Raw genomic sequence first — 18,139 nt, forward strand, 5'->3', positions numbered from 1 at the left:
ACAATGTAAAAACCCATTTTTAACAGGCTCTAACCTTTTGAAGCATAGGTTTTCTGGAAAGTTTTTTTCCCCCAGAATTCTTAGTTGGAGTTCTAGAACTCTATTGATTTCACCAAGGAACATTTTAATTACTTATTTGTGATATAATTCCACCTTAAAGGGTTAAATACAGAAAATATATATCATGTAAATAGCAGGACATCTGTATCTCATCACATACCTGTGACCCCCCTCTGTGGTCAGCCATGCACAGTACCCACATTCTGCCCACAGGGGCTGTACCCCACAGCTCTCAGACTGTCTGCGCCAGCTCAGCTGACTAGGAGCCGTGAAAAGCAGTGGCAGCCGACGCCACACATTTCCCAGAGGAGCACGACTCCCCTGCACCGTCCCAAATTCACCCTTTAAGGGTGTGAGGTCACAAATATGTGATTAGATTGTCTTTAACTGAACATTCTAATGCTGATGTCACAATCAATGACTAGTAACTGAAAGCAGTGGAGTTCTAGAACACCTACTTCAGAATTCTGAAAAAACATTCCCAAAAAAAAAAAAAAACAACTCTTCAGAGGGTTAACATAGGGGATTGCAGCATTGAGTTTGGCTTCGGACTACAACTGGGTATTCCAGATTGGGAAAAAATAGGGCAGCTAGAACATACCTGCCCTTGAGTTTCTAAACAAACCCGGTCATGATACCAGCCAGGGGCCCCACAGGGGGGACACAGTCGTCTCCAGAATCTTCCCGGGCTTCAGTCCGCCAGGATGGCAGCGTCACCAGCAACGCCCCCACCCTCCACTCCGCCGGCTGAGCTTCACGGAAAGGGTCTTCTTACACGCGCATGGGTGTGCAGGCCCAACACAGGGTCAAGAAGCGGTGGCTGACATCACATGCTCCCCCCAAAACAACAATGGGGGCTGTGGTGAGCGTTGGCCCAAGAGCTGGACCGGGCAACTCCAAACAGGGGAGACAGCATTAAAGACACCAGGGCAATCAAAATGGCACCTGGTGACCGGAGCCCACTGGTTAGTCAAGACAATGCATCAGAAGAAGTATAAAACACCAAAACTGCAGTACAGTTTACATCAAACAGAGCTGGACCAGACCTTGAAACACAGGGTAACTTTTATTCTTAAAGGCTTTTTTTTTTTTTAGTATTTTCTGGTTATTACAAATGGAACATTTTACAATGACAACACAAGATATAGAGAACCTTGATGTTATAAAATATGGATTATAAGAGAATATGCCAGTACTGGATAGAAACTTCCCTCTATATATATAGACCTAGATATACAGCAGCAGATTTCAATTTCCTTTAATTTTTCTTTTTGTTTTTTTATTTTCATTTTTAAAGAAAACAAGGCATCCAGTGGCAAATAAATGTTTATAAAGTTAAGGTGCAATACCAACAATGAGAGATATCTTACATCTAATATACAACAGACTTCATGTGAAAGATGAAGAAAACGATGACTACACAAGTTTCTCATGTATACCGTGATAACTCAACCCGCCACAAACAAACATGGTAGAATCGATCAAATCCGGTCATGGTCCTTTGTTTGTTTGTTTTTTCCCCCCAGGAAAATTCCAAAAATAATATAAAGCTAGTATACCTATAACAATTGCATTTGTAAGCCTAATAGTGCTCTATGTTTGTTTATCAGATTAGTATTTTCTTCTTTTTTTTTTACATTAAAAAAAGACTATACATTTCACCTGTTAGTCAGCATTTAGCCTATGCGGTCGCACGGTTTGCTTTGCTTGTATTTTCGATAAGACACAAAAGTAAAATGGAAAAATTAAGGATGTATTTTTACAATTTCAAAAACCATTAAGGAAGGACCTTATTACAAACATTCTTTTTTTCCCCCCACAAAGAAAATAATATTCAAGATAAAATACAAATCAGGGTACAAGGGATGCAATTTACAAATATTAAATTAAAAGCTTAACTACAGCTTTTTGTCACACGCAGCGTAGAGAAAAACTAGTTTTTGCATATTAAGAGTCCTTCTCTACTGTAGCTATCTGAACCAACGGCCAACAACGTCCATGTCTTTCACAGAGAGCCTATGAATGAAAAGCAGACAGACATTAATTGTAGTAACATAAAAAAAAATAAAAAAATAAAAAAATCACAATCCTATATACCAGCCTAATTGAACTGAACCCATCAACCCAATCAATCAGATCAAAACACAAATGTCCCCACATCCAGAAAGGTCTCATCACAGAATGCAGATCATGGTCTTGTTGATGAGGTGAACCATTCCTAAGATATTCTTGAAGCCTTGGCACACAAATTAAAGGTGTATCAAAAAGGAATTTAAGAATACCACCGACAGATCACCTTTAACGCGCATCAGGGCGATACCCAAAATTTTCTATCACTGTGTCCATGTTAATAACAAGCCTCAACAACAATTATTTGAAAAAATGGCATCATCCCTATACCAGGTTGTCCAATCTTATCTGAAAAGGGCCGGTGTGGGTGCAGGTCTTTGCTTTAACTCAGCACTGCAGCACCTGATTCTAAAAAGTAGCCTGTACCAGGGGTAAAAGTCTGCTAAGTGCTTTCATTTGGCACCTAATCACTAATTAACTAATCATGGTCTTCAATCAAGGTCTTGATAAGTAGAATCAGGTGTCTTAGTGCTGGGCTACAATAGCCTGCACCCACACCAACCTTTGTAGGATATGTTTGGACACCCCTGCCCTATACAGTTAAAATGAACCCATCCAACGGCTTTTCCTTTTGTACTGTGGTTCTCAGGGGAACGTAACCTACTTTGCTGATGAAGTGCTATGGTGCAGATGAGGAGTGTGAAGCTCTATGGCCCTGGCTTGGACCGCCACTGGGTCTGACGTACGCTTTCATTTGACGTCGTTATTTTTTGGTGAAAATCGCCGATCGCATTGATTTTTATTGGAGTGAAATCTGCATATGACTTTTGCCCAATCCACCGTTTGCCCCAACACAGAGTGGCGAATGTACCGTGCGTAGCGACTTCACCCATCCTGCTGGCTGTGTACCCGAAGATGACCGCCATTTTAACTGACACTCAAAATCCTTCATGATTAAACATTTGCAGCCTGCAACCTCCCACAATGGCGACTGTCCTAGGGTGACTGCCATCCACGTTTAAAAAAATCAGCACGGTTTTCGAGATGCAAATGAGCACGTAGGCTTGTATGTAAAAACATTCTGAAGAATGGACAGCGTGAACGATCCACACACATGCACACACACACACACACGGGGAGACACACACACACACACACACACACACACACACACACGCAGACACACACGCACAAACAGCGGCTGCATCTCACTGCTATATGTAGATACAAAACGGAAGCCAAGGAGAAACTCTCCTGAAGCCTTAGACACACAAACTCCTAAAACGTTAGCTTCAGACGCTAAGCTAAACTATCGCACACCACCGTCGGAGCTCCTGAACTATCGTCTGCGATAACGGACGGCAATGCCTCTGGCTACTGGACACTAGTGAAGCGTTTGAACTGACCGAACCAGCACACCCTTTTCATCCACACCATGGTGGGGGGGTAACCCCCTCCACCCCCACCCCTCCCCCCCTTTGCAACCTAAAAACCGCAGCTGTTTGTGTATGAAGAGTTTTCCGAGATACGCACTGAGGCAGTTATTGCAGCGGTTCACAGAAGGGGCTGTTGGTAGTAGGCGGCCTGTGGTTGGCCTCCGGGGTGAGCGGGAGCAGCCATTGGATAGGAGGCCGGGGGCATGCCGGGGTTAGTGTTCTGATAGGCTGACATGTCCATAGCCACGCCCATTTGCTGTGGGTAAGGAGGGGGGGCACCGGGGGCCTGGGTCATGTACGCTGTGTTTACCCCGCTGTGGAAGAGAGAGCAGTTAGCGACCAGCTAGCGCCCGGCGAGCACTAGCAGGGCTGGGCTCAGTTCAGTTTCAGTTCGGTTTACCCTGATTTCACTTCCTGACTTCACTGCATTGAAACTGAACTGTCCCCAGCTCTACACACTAGCATGATCTCCAGATAGAGGGACTGCTTTGTTAGAAACAGAACAGAAACTGATAGCGTATAATAATTATAAACAGAAAGGCAAAAAAAAAAAAAAAAAATCAATTAAAAAAACAGAAAAGGATCAGTTCTTTACTGGCAGAAAGGAACACGTGTCTTTACGAAGATATATTCACAATGGGATCGACACAAAGAATTACAATATCAACTTTACATTCACTAACAAAAATAAACTAAAGCAGTAGCTATGCTTTTACTGGGCTGAGTTTTCTGTAGTAAGAATGATGGATACCTCATGCAGGTCAGTGCTGAGTTTACTGTAATAAGGGTGATGGATACCTCATGCAGGTCAGTGCTGAGTTTACTGTAATAAGGGTGATGGATACCTCATGCAGGTCTGTGCTGAGTGTACTGTAATAAGGGTGATGGATACCTCATGCAGGTCTGTGCTGAGTTTACTGTAATTAGGGTGATGGATACCTCATGCAGGTCAGTGCTGAGTTTACTGTAATTAGGGTGATGGATACCTCATGCAGGTCTGTGCTGAGTTTACTGTAATTAGGGTGATGGATACCTCATGCAGGTCAGTGCTGAGTTTACTGTAATTAGGGTGATGGATACCTCATGCAGGTCAGTGCTGAGTTTACTGTAATAAGGGTGATGGATACCTCATGCAGGTCTGTGCTGAGTTTACTGTAATTAGGGTGATGGATACCTCATGCAGGTCAGTGCTGAGTTTACTGTAATTAGGGTGATGGATACCTCATGCAGGTCAGTGCTGAGTTTACTGTAATAAGGGTGATGGATACCTCATGCAGGTCTGTGCTGAGTGTACTGTAATAAGGGTGATGGATACCTCATGCAGGTCAGTGCTGAGTTTACTGTAATAAGGGTGATGGATACCTCATGCAGGTCAGTGCTGAGTTTACTGTAATTAGGGTGATGGATACCTCATGCAGGTCTGTGCTGAGTTTACTGTAATTAGGGTGATGGATACCTCATGTAGGTCAGTGCTGAGTTTACTGTAATTAGGGTGATGGATACCTCATGCAGGTCAGTGCTGAGTTTACTGTAATAAGGGTGATGGATACCTCATGCAGGTCAGTGCTGAGTTTACTGTAATAAGGGTGATGGATACCTCATGCAGGTCAGTGCTGAGTTTACTGTAATTAGGGTGATGGATACCTCATGCAGGTCAGTGCTGAGTTTACTGTAATAAGGGTGATGGATACCTCATGCAGGTCAGTGCTCAGTTTACTGTAATAAGGGTGATGGATACCTCATGCAGGTCAGTGCTCAGTTTACTGTAATAAGGGTGATGGATACCTCATGTAGGCAGGCTGTGCGGGTTGGCTGGTGGCGGGTGTGTTGGCGTTTGGCGGCATGGAACACAGGGGCCCCGCCTGGTCGGGCCCCAGGCTGTACGTGGGTGCGGGGGGGCCCTGGGGTACCCCTGACGCCATGTACGCCCCGCCCTGGGGCTGGGTCATGTAACCCTGAGAGGAGGAAAAAGCACGTTCTTAAATCCCCCATCGAATCGGCCGCTGGCCCTCGCACTTAGCCCAGCTGACTCCGCCCATGCCTCAGATTCACACCTCCGCAAGCAAAGCAGAGGTCATCAAGCTTCCCAACGGTAAAAAAAAGAGTCATCATGCAGTACTGTGCAAACATGACCACCAAAGGCTCCTGTCTCAGCACTAACTCCTCTTAGCAGTTTGAGAGCAGCACAGAATCATTAATCACAGGAATAGGGGCTGTCTCAGGTACAGCTATAACACACTGTTCCTGCGTCATTCCTAACTTCACAGCCCCAAATGGGAGGTCCTGCTTTGTCGTCTGAAGGAGAGAGAGGGAGTTTGGGAAGGAGAGACAGAGACGGGCACTGGGAAGGGGTGGGTCCAGTGGAGGGGGGGTTGGGGAAGGGGAGGGTCCAGTGGTGGGGGGGTGGGGGGGTTAGGGGAAGGGGAAGGTCCAGTGGAGGGGGAAGGGGAGGGTGCAGTGGAGGGGGGGTTTGGGGAAGGGGAGGGTCTAGTGGAGGGGCGGTTGGGGAAGGGGAGGGTGCAGTGGAGGGGGTGTTTGGGGGCTGGTTCAGGGGGGGCTGACCTGCATGGAGACGGGCGCGGTCGTGCTCGGGTAGTGCCCCTGGGACTGCAGCTTGGAGTAGGCGGAGTACATCGGCGCCTCGTTCATCAGCTGGTTGTACAGCTCCAGCGCTTCCAGAACCTTCACGTTCAGCTCCGAGAGCTCGGAGTGCTTCCTGATAAAACAGGGTGGGGGGGGGGGGCAGTGTGTTCAGCTGGGGGGGGGGTCCTGAGGGCACTCTGCTTCAGAGGGAAAAAGGGCTCTGTCTTCACACCCCCCCCCCCCCCCCACCCCACCCCCAGGACACAGCTGCTGGGTAAATCGCGGCTGCTGACCCAGTTCTGATAACGGGTCCGTTTAGACGGCACAGGCCCGACTGCAGCAGTCACGCGTCACAAATCGGGCTGGATCAGGGCGTCTGCAAGTCCGCATCAGTAAACACACGCTGTTCCCTTCTTTCGGGAGCGCAGACAAAAATAACAAAGACTCAGACACGGACTCCGTGAGCAGCACACCCTGTGCCCCGTCTCTGAGAATCTTCACCAGAAGAACAGTAATCATTTTACATAACACGCAATTCTACAGCCGGCTCACGTGTTCGTTTCACTAAAAAATCACATCGGCTGCTGGTTTTTGTTCGCTTCAGAGAACACACTTATCATTCAATAAAACACCATAATTCCCTAATTACTGCTGTGTCCATGCGTAGGCTTTTAGAAAATGTTCTCTTGCACTTCATGTGCAGATTTCAAGCTTCCTGACCTGTCAATCTCCTCAAGCTTCTCGTCAATCATTGGGTTCATCTGTTCGCAAGCGTCTGAAAAGGGAAAAACAGAGTTAGCCAACAGCACTACTGAATTACTGTATACATCACCCAAATCTGCTAATACAACTTTAGCTAACAGCATAACTGAATTATACATATCACCCAAATCTGCTAAGGAAAGCCATATTTCCATAAGCAAATTTGAGCGACTGAGATATGAAGGGGCTTCTTTTTCATATGTACATACTGCACATTAGCTTATAGTTAGTCACCAATGCACTGCAGCATTGAATTATGGGCTTTATAAAGGAAAAAAAAATTATGAAATGGTAACTCTGGGCTAACTGACATTTTTTGTGGGCGGAGCCAAGACTGGCTAATTTAATCGTAGTCAATGCAACTCAGTGTTACATTCAGTGTGAAACGGGCAAGCGCAACATTCTTAAAAAACGAGCCGTACTGCACAGGAGCCCCCGGAAGGCGACCCGTACCTTCTAACTGGAAAAGTTCTGCCGAGTCGGGCTGGGCGTCGGCCGGGTCCGTGTTCCGGAGCAGATGCAGCGTTCTGTCCATCTTCTCCTGCGGACGAGCGGAACCGGCGCACAGAATGAACACCAGCGCTGGGTCAGACGTGCGCCACCCCCCACCCCCCCCCCACCCCCACCCCGCAGGGGAGTCTGAGTCGCAGTAAGGACAGCTGCCTGGGGGAGGCGCTGTTCTCCCCACCTCACTTCACTTCATCTACCAACATGGCACTGTTAGTTACTGGCATGGACACAACTATCTTTTTTTTTTTTTTTTTAAACCATCTTGATGGGAGGTGGGGAGGAGGGGCGTGGTTGGGAATGGGAGAGTGTGTAGGCGGACCACCGTAGGGGGAATTTAGAGTGTGCTTGAAGACCCCTTTAGGGTACCTTTGCAGACCCCCTGCTGAAACCCCAAGTTTTAAACTGTAAAAAATAATTCATTTAACAGCCCAGATACACAACCAGTATGGTTTTAAAAAATATCAGTAATAAGTTGTTTATAAGCTTGTCTGTGAGACGGAGTGCAGGTCTGGACAGACGGGCGATACGCACCTCGTCTATGCAGACGGGCTCAGGCTCGGCTTTGGCCTGTACGCTGGGCTCCTCGGCTGGAGCGGCCTTCTCCACAACCGCAGCTGTGGGGGGGTGGGGGGGGGGGGTGGGAACAGAACAGAGCGGGGCGTTCATTCACTGCGTCCTGCTGGAGAAGCTCCGCGCACCAAATCCGGCGCCCAGAGGAGCATGCTGGGAAAAGGGGGCGGAGACCAGGGCGGCTCGCTCACCTGGCTCAGGGTCCGCGTTCAGGTTGGTCGTGACGAAGTTGGACGGGAACAGCCCCACCCCTCTGTGGTTCTCCCCTTTCCACCAGTTAGGGTCACTGTGAAGTCACATGGTATTATTAATGCTAACAAGCTCCGTGTTGTAATGAGCTGCTAGTTGTTCTTAATTAGACACTAATTGTTCGTATTTATACTCGTTATATCTATTGAAGGACAATTTACCCTCTTAAAACCACATTATTTCAGAAATAGCAGTCTGCCCTAAAAAACAAATGTCCCATATTCAGTTGGGTCCCATTTACGGAAACCTGAAACCAGTTGTGCGAAATGAATGGAGTTTATTGAAAGCAAACGGCCAAACCTGTATTTAGTTAACATAAGTTTAACCACACAAGTATGGTAGAACACATTTTCAACAACCTTAACTGATTAAGAGGCTGGCTTTGACAAACAGCCTGAGGAGTGGAGCGGGTTGCCCGGGGTGACGAGTGGGTTGCCGGGGCGACGGGCGCTCATACCTGTCGTCCAGGACGATGATGACCTCGCCGGCCTTGAAGGTGAGCTCGTTGTCCTCAGCGGCCTCGAAGTCGTAGAGCGCGCGCACCTTGCGCGACTCCTTACCGCTGCCGCTGCCGTTGCTGTTGTAGGGCGGGTCGGTGGGAACCGTCAGGGGGCGTGTCTCCGCCTGCTGCTTCTGGTCCTGCAGGGACAGCTCGATGGCTGCGGGAGAAGCAGGTCACATGACCAGGGGAACGCACTCATCAGGTCACATGACAAGACCACCACACTCATCGGGTCACATGACCAGGGAACCACACTGATCAGGTGACATGACAAGGGGACCACACTGAACAGGTCACATGAAAAGGGGACCACACTCATTGGGCCACATGACTAGGAGACCACACTAATCAGGTCACATGACAAGGGGACCACACTAATCAGGTGACATGACAAGGGGACCACACTGATCAGGTCACATGACGAAGGGACCACACTGATCAGGTCACATGACGAGGGGCCCCACACTGAGGGCGGGGCTTCACTCTGGACTGCAGGCTCTGGCTGGGTGGCGACTGCAAGATGGAACTCCTGTTCTGTCTCCATGGCAACGGACCTTAACATACTCTGCTCCAATAACAGCTGTCTAATAATAACTCTGAAGTCAAGCGCTCTGAACAGGGACACCGAACCACACGGTTCACATATAAATAAAATGTGTCACACTGAAGGAACCCATTTGCAGCAGTTCCCGGAAAATGTGTCAGATTTGCAGACGGGTGCACACACTCCGATATTTCAGGTGTTTGAAGACAAAACTTAATTAAGAACTTATTCAAAGTATCGCCCAACCATTTGCCCAGTAGTGTTGTAAATAGACAGAATTCTTCAACCTGCCATGTATTTTTTTTTGTCCTTGCTCAACAGCCCAAAAACGTGATTTAATTTACATGCAGCTGCACGCAGAGGCAGACTCTCACCTTTGGCCAAGTCGTCGTCGTCTGAAGGTTTGCTTGCGGCTGGAGCTGCGGTCTTTGTGCTCGTGGAGTTCTGACAAAGAAGGACGAACGAGTTACTGAACCAGAACCCAAAATCACGCGTCTGGATCCCTCCCAGTCAGAACCAGCAAGGCCCACCTGCGTAAGATCTCCAACTGCGAGCTTCTCTGCTCATCATTTACTTTAAGAGGAAGGGTGTATCCACACTACCTGACAAACCCCCCCCCCCCCCCCCAAAAAACCAAAAATTCCCTGTTCACTGGAATAATTTATGACAACGTCCCTTCAGTACATGGGGCGAAAGCTCTAGCCACTGCACCACAGGTTAGGCCTCAGTTAAAACGCACATGCTGGAATTCCCCTGACTGAGAGCAACTGATTAAAAAAAAAGATAAGACTACTAAAAGGGTCCTTGAAGACTGAACCTTGTTCACCATAACAAAGTATTAAATTAGGCGTCTCTAACCACAAACACCTGATGCGAAATTATCTAAATACGAAATATGATTACAGCCTCAGCCATAACATCTTAAATTCATATCTGTGTGTGTTACCATGGCTATAGTGCCACCTATAGGTCCTAAAATGGTACTACGCCCACCGCAACCTCCACTGTCCCAAAAGAAATTAGGACAGTGGACTTAACTCCAGCAAGTACGTCATTTTCAAAACTGTGTCAGACTTTCATTTTCAATTACAGGAAATTCAATCAATTTTACCATGACTAAAAATACTTCATAAAATATATCAGAAACATATTAGGAGAGACTACTTTCAGCCGTTTGTAGGGTGTTGATTTAGGAAACACTTGGCAATGTTTAAAAAGAAATTAATAAGTAAAATGACCCTGTCAATCTGTCAGGAATGGGGCAAAGCTCCTAATTCAGCCAATCAAAGGCCACAGGACACAGGCATGGAGAGAGCTGGGGAAACTATGATTACAACGGGAACTGACCTGTCCAAACCAAAACGCACTATACAAATTACAGCAGTCCTGTGAATTTTATTTTAATACACCGCTTTGCACTTTGATTGTTCAATCATCGCCTTCTGTGAAGCACTTTGAGATTGTCTCTGAATGATGAAAAGCACTAAAGAAATAAAATGTATTACTATTATATATTATTATTATACACACTACAGAAAGAACACCGGCTTACAACCAATGTTACACAATTTGGACAATTGCCAAATATGTGAGTTAACCTCCACATTCAAAACGCATGAGACCGGCTCAATCTCGAGCCCCGTAATGGGACTGGGATGTCCCGAATTTGTGGCACCTGGAGGTTTTCATTTCCACCCCAATTTGGCACGCCTGATTCCACCAATTGGCGGCTTAACGAGATCTTGAGTAGTTGAGGTACATTTTATTAGGGTTGGAGTGAAAGCCTACAGGATGGTAGATCTCCAGGAGCAGGGTTGGGCAGCTCTGCTCTAGCTGCTGAATAAGGTGTACTTTGTTAGGGTTGAAGTGATAGCCTACAGGATGGTAGATTTCCAGGAACAGGACAGGGCGGCCCTGGATTGGATGACGGTTACCACGGTATCACGCTCAGGGCGGCTAACAGAAAATGGCGGACGGGGGCGGTACCTGGGAGCCGGACGTGGGGAAGCTCACCCCCTCCTCCTTCAGGGACTTAATGGTGGCGCTGACCAGGCTCAGCTGGGGGTCCTTCTGAAACTCCTCAGCCCACTCCACCATCAGGGCCTTGAGCTTCTCACAGACCTTGGGGTGGGCCTGGGGGGGGGGGGGCAGGGTGAGGAAGAGCCAGGTTACCCACAGAGCAGCCATCTTTCCTAAACAGTACGTCAGCGCACGCTTTACCTCAGAAAGTTCCGGAAGCATTCAGCTAACATTCTGCGAATGGGATTGTGGGATTGCCGTACCTTGGCCAGGACGCCGCGGACCTCGCTGGCGAAGTCCCGCGAGCAGATCTCCAAGTGAAATATCCTCCCGCTGTTCGACACGCAGGCGCCCAGCAACTGGCAGAAGAGAGGGGGGGAAAAAACCAGTTAAAACAGAGATTACGGTTTTCTGTGTGATGTTCCCACTGCGGCCATTAAAGAAGAAATACTGTAACTGACGGCCTGTCAAAGGCCCAGCTAACACAAAACGTTCTCAGTATATTGCTACAACGCTGAGGTAATGTTGTAACACTGACAGAACATTCCAGTAACGTTGTGGGAACATGTTGTGTGAGCTGGGCTGCTTCTCCCGAAGCCGCAGGGTACAAAGTCCAGGCACATTTACAGCTTAACCTTTTGAACGCGCCCGTGTCCATCTGATTAAACAGAGCCCAACCTGCACTGGCACACGCGAGAGGGAGGGAGGGAGGGAGGGAGAGAGAGAGAGGGAGAGAGAGAGGGAGAGAGGGAGAGAGAGAGAGGGAGAGAGAGGGAGAGAGGGAGAGAGGGAGAGAGAGAGAGGGAGAGAGAGGGAGAGAGGGAGAGGGAGAGAGAGAGAGAGAGAGAGAGGGGGGGAGAGAGAGAGAGAGAGAGAGAGAGAGAGAGACAGAGGGAGAGAGAGGGAGAGAGAGGGAGAGAGAGGGAGAGAGAGAGAGGGAGAGAGAGAGGGAGGGAGAGAGAGAGAGAGAGAGAGAGGGAGAGAGAGAGGGAGGGAGAGATAGAGAGAGAGAGAGGGAGGGAGAGAGAGAGAGAGAGAGAGAGATAGAGAGAGAGGGAGAGGGAGAGGGAGAGGGAGGGGGGAGGTGCGTTTAGCGCATTAGCGAGCAGGACTCCCGCGAACCTCCGGCAGGTTGTGAGACGGCGGAGAGCGCTTCCTCAGAACTCGGCGAACGCTCTAAAAATACGCCGCATGACTCAGAGCATCATGGGAGGCTGATTCAGGAGACGCGTCACAAGGAAGCGCGTGCGTCCCAGACAGCGTGACGGGCCGCAGCGGCGTCCCAACGTGGCCATGAGTTAAAAAAAAAAAAAAAAAACAACTCACCAGAGCATCTATACAATAAAATCAATCGCTGACCCAAAAGTAAACCAATCAGCTTGAGCGGGTCAGGCAGAGCGACTGGCACAGGGAACGATGCTGAGCCTGAGAGGAGCCCCCCCCCCCCTGTCCTGCTGCCCTACCCAGAGTCCTGCGGTGTGACCACAAGCACTGGGAGAGCTCTGCGGTCACACACACAAACCGGGAATAAACCGAACAACCACGTGATGACCGCACGGCAGAATTGGACCATGATGATCCAGAACCAAACCAATGCGAGTTTGAGTACGGGAGTGATTCGCAAAGAAACCGGAGGTGGTGTTTCACGAAGCAGGATCACTGAGTTAGCTGGATTACTGAGTTAGCTGGATTACTGAGTTAGCCGGATTACTGAGTTAGCCGGATTACTGAGTTAGCCGGATTACTGAGTTAGCCGGATTACTGAGTTAGCCGGACTACTGAGTTAGCCGGATTACTGAGTTAGCTGGATGACTGAGTTAGCTGGATTACTGAGTTAGCTGGATTACTGAGTTAGCTGGATTACTGAGTTAGATGGATGACTGAGTTAGCTGGATTACTGAGTTAGCTGGATTACTGAGTTAGATGGATTACTGAGTTAGCTGGATGGCTGTGCGGAGTAAAACCCGGAACGGCTCTTTTTACTTCAGTCCGTGTTCCAGATTTGGGAGGGTTCCGGGTTTTGAATCAGTGCAGTTATCCAGCTAACTCAGTAATCCTGCTTCGTGAAACACCACCCTGATTCTGAAATAAATTTCATCAGACGATTTTCCTTCAATATAAAACAAACTGATGACTCCCTTTGTGGCACAAACAGTGCTGCATTGCAGCTTGGCACCACCCCTGGGGTCTCGTCGTCATGGTAATGCAGCACATCCCGACAGGGCCAGGTTTGGGCCGTTCGGTGCCCGTCGGCGGGTACTTACGGTCAGGGCCTGCATGGCGACGTGGGGGACCTTGTGGTTGACCCTCTTCATGATGGACTTCAGGCATTCCTTAGCACTGAGAGACACAGTCAACAGGGCGATAAATCACAACCGATCAAATACAAAAAGAGAAATTACCAGGATGAGCAAATCTGTTTCCCTTATAACGTAGATAGTTTGGTAGGACATGGGGGAGCTTATGACCATTGCAATAAGTGCAATGGAAGCTTCCTAACCAGTAAGTACACCAACACCTTCATTAAACATCTCATCTTGATTAAACATCTCAGATGGGAAACAACAGTTACTGGCACACTGGTTTGTTACACTTCGTATTCAAAAGACCCCTCTAGCTCATAGTGGTTTTAGTTTGATGATAACTTGCCCTTGATACTCTGTCAAACACTCGGAATAATACATTTTAACCTGGTTTGAAAGGAATCATTTATTGTGACCGTCCTCAAAAATCATCCAGAAGACTACAAACTCTTTCTGTGAAAACCATTTTCATTATCCCTTATGATGTAGTTTTTAATCTCCCCCACTTATTTTCATTTTCATATTACAACACAGGGGAAAAGAACACACTGAACATGTTATGTGAAATTTAATGTCACAAAAAGCACTGAACTTCATGTGTCGTTCCTTGTTTGGGAGGGGAGGGAGGGGGGTGGAAGGCAGCACAGAAAACGCATTGAGTGAAAATGAGGACTATGGGGCCCCCGCTCCAACAGACCCCCCAGGGATGAGCAGTTATGGCCAGGCACACGGACGGGGTTAGCAAACATTTCATTTCGCCCCCCGACGGGGTTACTCCAACGAGAAGGACGTGAGCCGTGAAAGGTCTCACATCCATCAGAGACCAGGCATACGAGAAATAAGGATTTCTAAATCCAATCTTCCCTCCTATTTATCAGAAAGCAACACACAAGAAAGATGAAAGTGTTAAATTAAATAATAAGCTGTCATACACTCTTTCTAACGGTTATTAGAGAACAGCTTTAGGGTTTTGATGCTTCAGAAAAGCAGCATGCTTACTTCCCTGCGTCAGGGATTTCAGGAGTAATAGCCTTGCTTACTGGCCACTTGTCACGCCTGATAACATGTTTGTGCACAACCGTGCTCTAAACTGAGACAATGTACGCGCCAAGGCCAACCAATCAAAACCAAGCAAGCTATTCAGCCGTTCAATCACAGCAGCGGGCATTTTAAATGCATGAGGGGGCACCGCCCCTGGAAAGAGGGAAGCCCAAAGCATACTCACCTCAGGCAAGCCCACAGTTGCCACAAGATGTACACAACAGGCTGAGGCAACAAGGCAACTGTAACACTAGAGCAAGGCCACAGCAGGAAGTGATGACACAGCTCAAGCTGAGGAAACAATGCCCTCTTTCTCCACGTACAGGATGCAGGACTGGAGCTTACCCGTTGGGTGTGGTCCCCACACGGTCACATATGTCCATGATGAGACCCCAGTCATCCGTTGTGTTCGTTTCATTGGTCGCTTTCTCTGTGAATGGAAGAATCTTGTCTTTAGTAAAATTAACATTACATTACCTATATTTGGCAGACGCGTTTATCCAAAGCGACGTACAATGAGCGAACGACCTGTATTAAACAACCGGCAAAAATAAAACTAAAGTAACCACACTAGCGACTACCTGATTTGTAAACAAATACATTCTTAATTCATTATTATTGCAACAGCAGCTGTTCTGCGAAAGTCATGGGTTTGACCTGGTTGGGATGTCTTGGACATGTAAACTGAGGTCAGAATTATGCAGCTGTACAGTGGAAACTTCAGTGCCAGGCTCCTAAAAGCCCACTAAGCTGTCCTATCTGGGAAAGTGTACGGAGCAGATATGACCCATGCAAAGCTGGAGTGTGTCCACAAGCTCAGTTTATTTTTGGGACACAAAGAGAGCGATACAGAGACCCTACCCCAACAGTGCCTGACATTTCCATCAAGTAACAACTGACAGACCTTGATTAGCACATATCTGTGAGTAACTCACTCACGGGCCTGTACCAGGTTAAGGTAAGTCAGACCCAGTGAGACATCCTTAAGGCCTACACCCCTGTTACTCAAATCACAGCCCTCAAGGTCCAAGAACTGCTGGTCTGGTTCTCCACCCTCCCTTTACCTGGGAGTCAGGTGTGAATACAGTCTGGCCAATTAGCAGCACTAACTGTTCAGTTAATTGCCTGGGGGGGGGAAGAAAACCAGGACCGGATTCAGATTCAAGATCCAGATTAGAGTCTCCATTGCCTATATCCAGTTAAAAAAGACCACAAAAAATGTAGGACAGGGGTACTCAACTCTGGCCTAAGGGATAGTAGTACAGCTGAGAGTGAATTGACTGATTAATGCCACAGGTCTGACCCACCTGGTGTCCCAGGTTTAAATCAGTCCTGATTAGAGGGGTGATAATTGTGTAGGTTTAGGTTATGAGTCCAACTGTGTATAAAATAAATGAAAACACCACTTTAAAAAAAAAAATGTTGTACAAATGTTCATGATACAGGCTGCTCCTCTGTGAATTACTATAACCCAGGTACTAAAAAATCCCTAATGACTCAAGACCACATGTCTTTTCTTTCCATCTCCCATTTTATCATCTAAATCTCAGGAAGATGACACACAAAACATAATTAGGCCACACGGTACACTTCGGCCAAGTCCTCCCACCCTACCAAATACATAAATCATAAAAAGTACCATAGCCAGCACGGCCATAACAGGAAATAAAAATGTGTCAATTCCATGGGCCATTTGCATGAAGCCACTCTTAGGAATGAATGTATCTGTTGTTCACCTCCGGCAGCTGCACTGTGTAAACTGTTAGCGGTGTATTACATGTGAGCTTGTGTGACGCAGATCTTAATCTCCAGGGCATCTTCCAAGGAAAAAAGTAAAAGATTACCCAACCAATTTTACCAGGTAAAGTCTGCATAGGCACAAGTCAAACCCACGCACACACACGCATACCCATACATATACATATACATACATACATACATACAGACAGACAGACAGACACATGTATATGTACACGACAGGGTCAATATGAAATGTATAACGTGTATAAAAGCTTTCTTGGCCTGATGCACTGTCGTTAAACCGGCAAAACTGACTACATTGGGAGGGCGACAGAACTTGACAAAACCCCACAGGCATCTGATGTCATAGTTTGTTTGTTTGTGCCAATTTATGTAAATTCCCAGGTTGAAAACCTGAAACGCAATTCCTTTAAATTAATGTCACCTAGTTAACTGAACATTAGACATTAGCTGACTAATATTTTGCTGCGCGCTAGTTACATTTATCTAGCTAGCCATGTAGCTAAATAAGAATGATCATATCAGATTTAACAGCCAGCTAAATTATAACTAGTTTTCCAAGTTTCATGTAACTTAATAGCCTAAATATAAACTAGTCTCAAAATGATAAAATTTACTGAATCTTTATAGAATTGGCTAAAACTGGTGATAGCTTGTAGATGGCTAGCTACGGAAGTATCATAGCCAAAACCTAGTAACATTACAAGAAGCTACCTAGCTAGCTAGCAAGTATAGCATATTAGCTAATTTGGTAACTTAGGTTACAACTGTACCTTTGCTTACGAAGTGTCACTAATCCGCACTGCGAGCTGCAAACTAATGTTACCTAGCTAGCTAGTTAGGATAGGATGACAATTCTCGACCGCAAGGTAGTTAGCTGCTGTGACAAATTTGACAAATGTCATGGTCTAGCATCGTTAGTAAACCTAGCTAATATAGCCTGTTCTTTCGATCAATAAAGTTATACACCATCCGTAAAATACGCTTAGAAATATTCAGAAGCCTGCTCAAACACTATTGTTTTCAATATAATCACACGCTGGCTAGAGCGAACAGCATTTTATATTGCAAGACATTAGACATTTCCAGGAAAAACAACAGTTAGCTACAGGCCGAAATCAGAAAGTACGATAGCTAGCTAGCTAGCTAGAAAACAATCCCCTTCAACACCGCTTGCTCGCCAGCAAACTACTGGGTCACCCCCGATAAAGCTAACGTTAGCCGTCTAACTTGGCTAACGTTAGCTTGAGAACACGTAACGTTCACCCGATAAACTTACCAACATCCTGGTCGAAAGGATTCTGGGCGAACAATGGCATTTTGATTCCTTTCAAACAAAACACAATATATCCTGTTGAAAGTAACAAATAAAAATATTATGATTTCGCAAATTTCCCTTCCTCATCCATCCAACTCACTTTCACCAGTTGCTCTTCTCTTCCGTGAATATAGCTATCTATGAAACTGCCGGAAATTTTTAAGTTGTCATGGAAACGATAATAATATTCAAGACGTGTTGCCACATACATATGTTTTTACATTTGTTCTTTATTATATTTCATAAATAAAAGGTACGTTATTTTGCATGTTTCTCGTTGTTTCAGCTGGCATTGCAGTGGACTCCTTTTTTGGTCCTTTCAGAAATTCAGACTGGTTCGACACTGCCCCTATGAGGTGGGAATGGGAAAATATTTCTTATTATTATATCCTACAGAGTTTATTATTATTA

At 46.7% G+C, this 18,139-nt stretch overlaps 1 protein-coding gene across 3 annotated transcripts; it reads right to left on the minus strand.

Annotated features, from left to right (window-relative positions):
* Window positions 1-1,107: 1,107 nt before the first annotated feature.
* stam2 (signal transducing adaptor molecule (SH3 domain and ITAM motif) 2) lies at window positions 1,108-17,879 on the minus strand. Of its 3 annotated transcripts, none has more exons than XM_035410172.1 (15): window positions 17,690-17,879; window positions 14,995-15,079; window positions 13,570-13,645; window positions 11,569-11,664; window positions 11,273-11,419; window positions 9,661-9,730; window positions 8,698-8,899; window positions 8,183-8,277; window positions 7,953-8,035; window positions 7,365-7,452; window positions 6,870-6,924; window positions 6,129-6,282; window positions 5,352-5,521; window positions 3,664-3,880; window positions 1,108-2,076 (listed from the first exon to the last, which is right to left on the minus strand). In XM_035410172.1, exons 1-14 carry the CDS (start codon window positions 17,727-17,729, stop codon window positions 3,685-3,687), a joined length of 1,557 nt encoding a protein of 518 aa, XP_035266063.1. In that variant the 5' UTR covers window positions 17,730-17,879; the 3' UTR covers window positions 1,108-2,076; window positions 3,664-3,684. The 3 variants fall into 3 exon arrangements, with proteins under 3 accessions (XP_035266063.1, XP_035266064.1, XP_035266062.1); XM_035410173.1 differs by having other exon boundaries at window positions 1,108-3,880; window positions 17,690-17,737; window positions 17,829-17,876; XM_035410171.1 differs by having other exon boundaries at window positions 1,108-3,880.
* Between the last annotated feature and the right edge of the window lie 260 nt (window positions 17,880-18,139).

This window comes from Anguilla anguilla, chromosome 3 (assembly GCF_013347855.1).
Source record: "Anguilla anguilla isolate fAngAng1 chromosome 3, fAngAng1.pri, whole genome shotgun sequence".
Classification (NCBI taxonomy): domain Eukaryota; kingdom Metazoa; phylum Chordata; class Actinopteri; order Anguilliformes; family Anguillidae; genus Anguilla; species Anguilla anguilla.

Coding starts and splice junctions, on each gene's coding strand:
- stam2 (XM_035410172.1), bottom strand. CDS start 17,729: ATGCCATTGTTCGCCCAGAATCCTTTCGACCAGGATGTTG. Junction 15,080..17,689: donor TCCTTTCGACCAGGATGTTG/GTAAGTTTATCG, acceptor TTCCATTCACAG/AGAAAGCGACCAATGAAACG. Junction 6,925..7,364: donor AGAACTTTTCCAGTTAGAAG/GTACGGGTCGCC, acceptor TTCCCTTTTCAG/ACGCTTGCGAACAGATGAAC.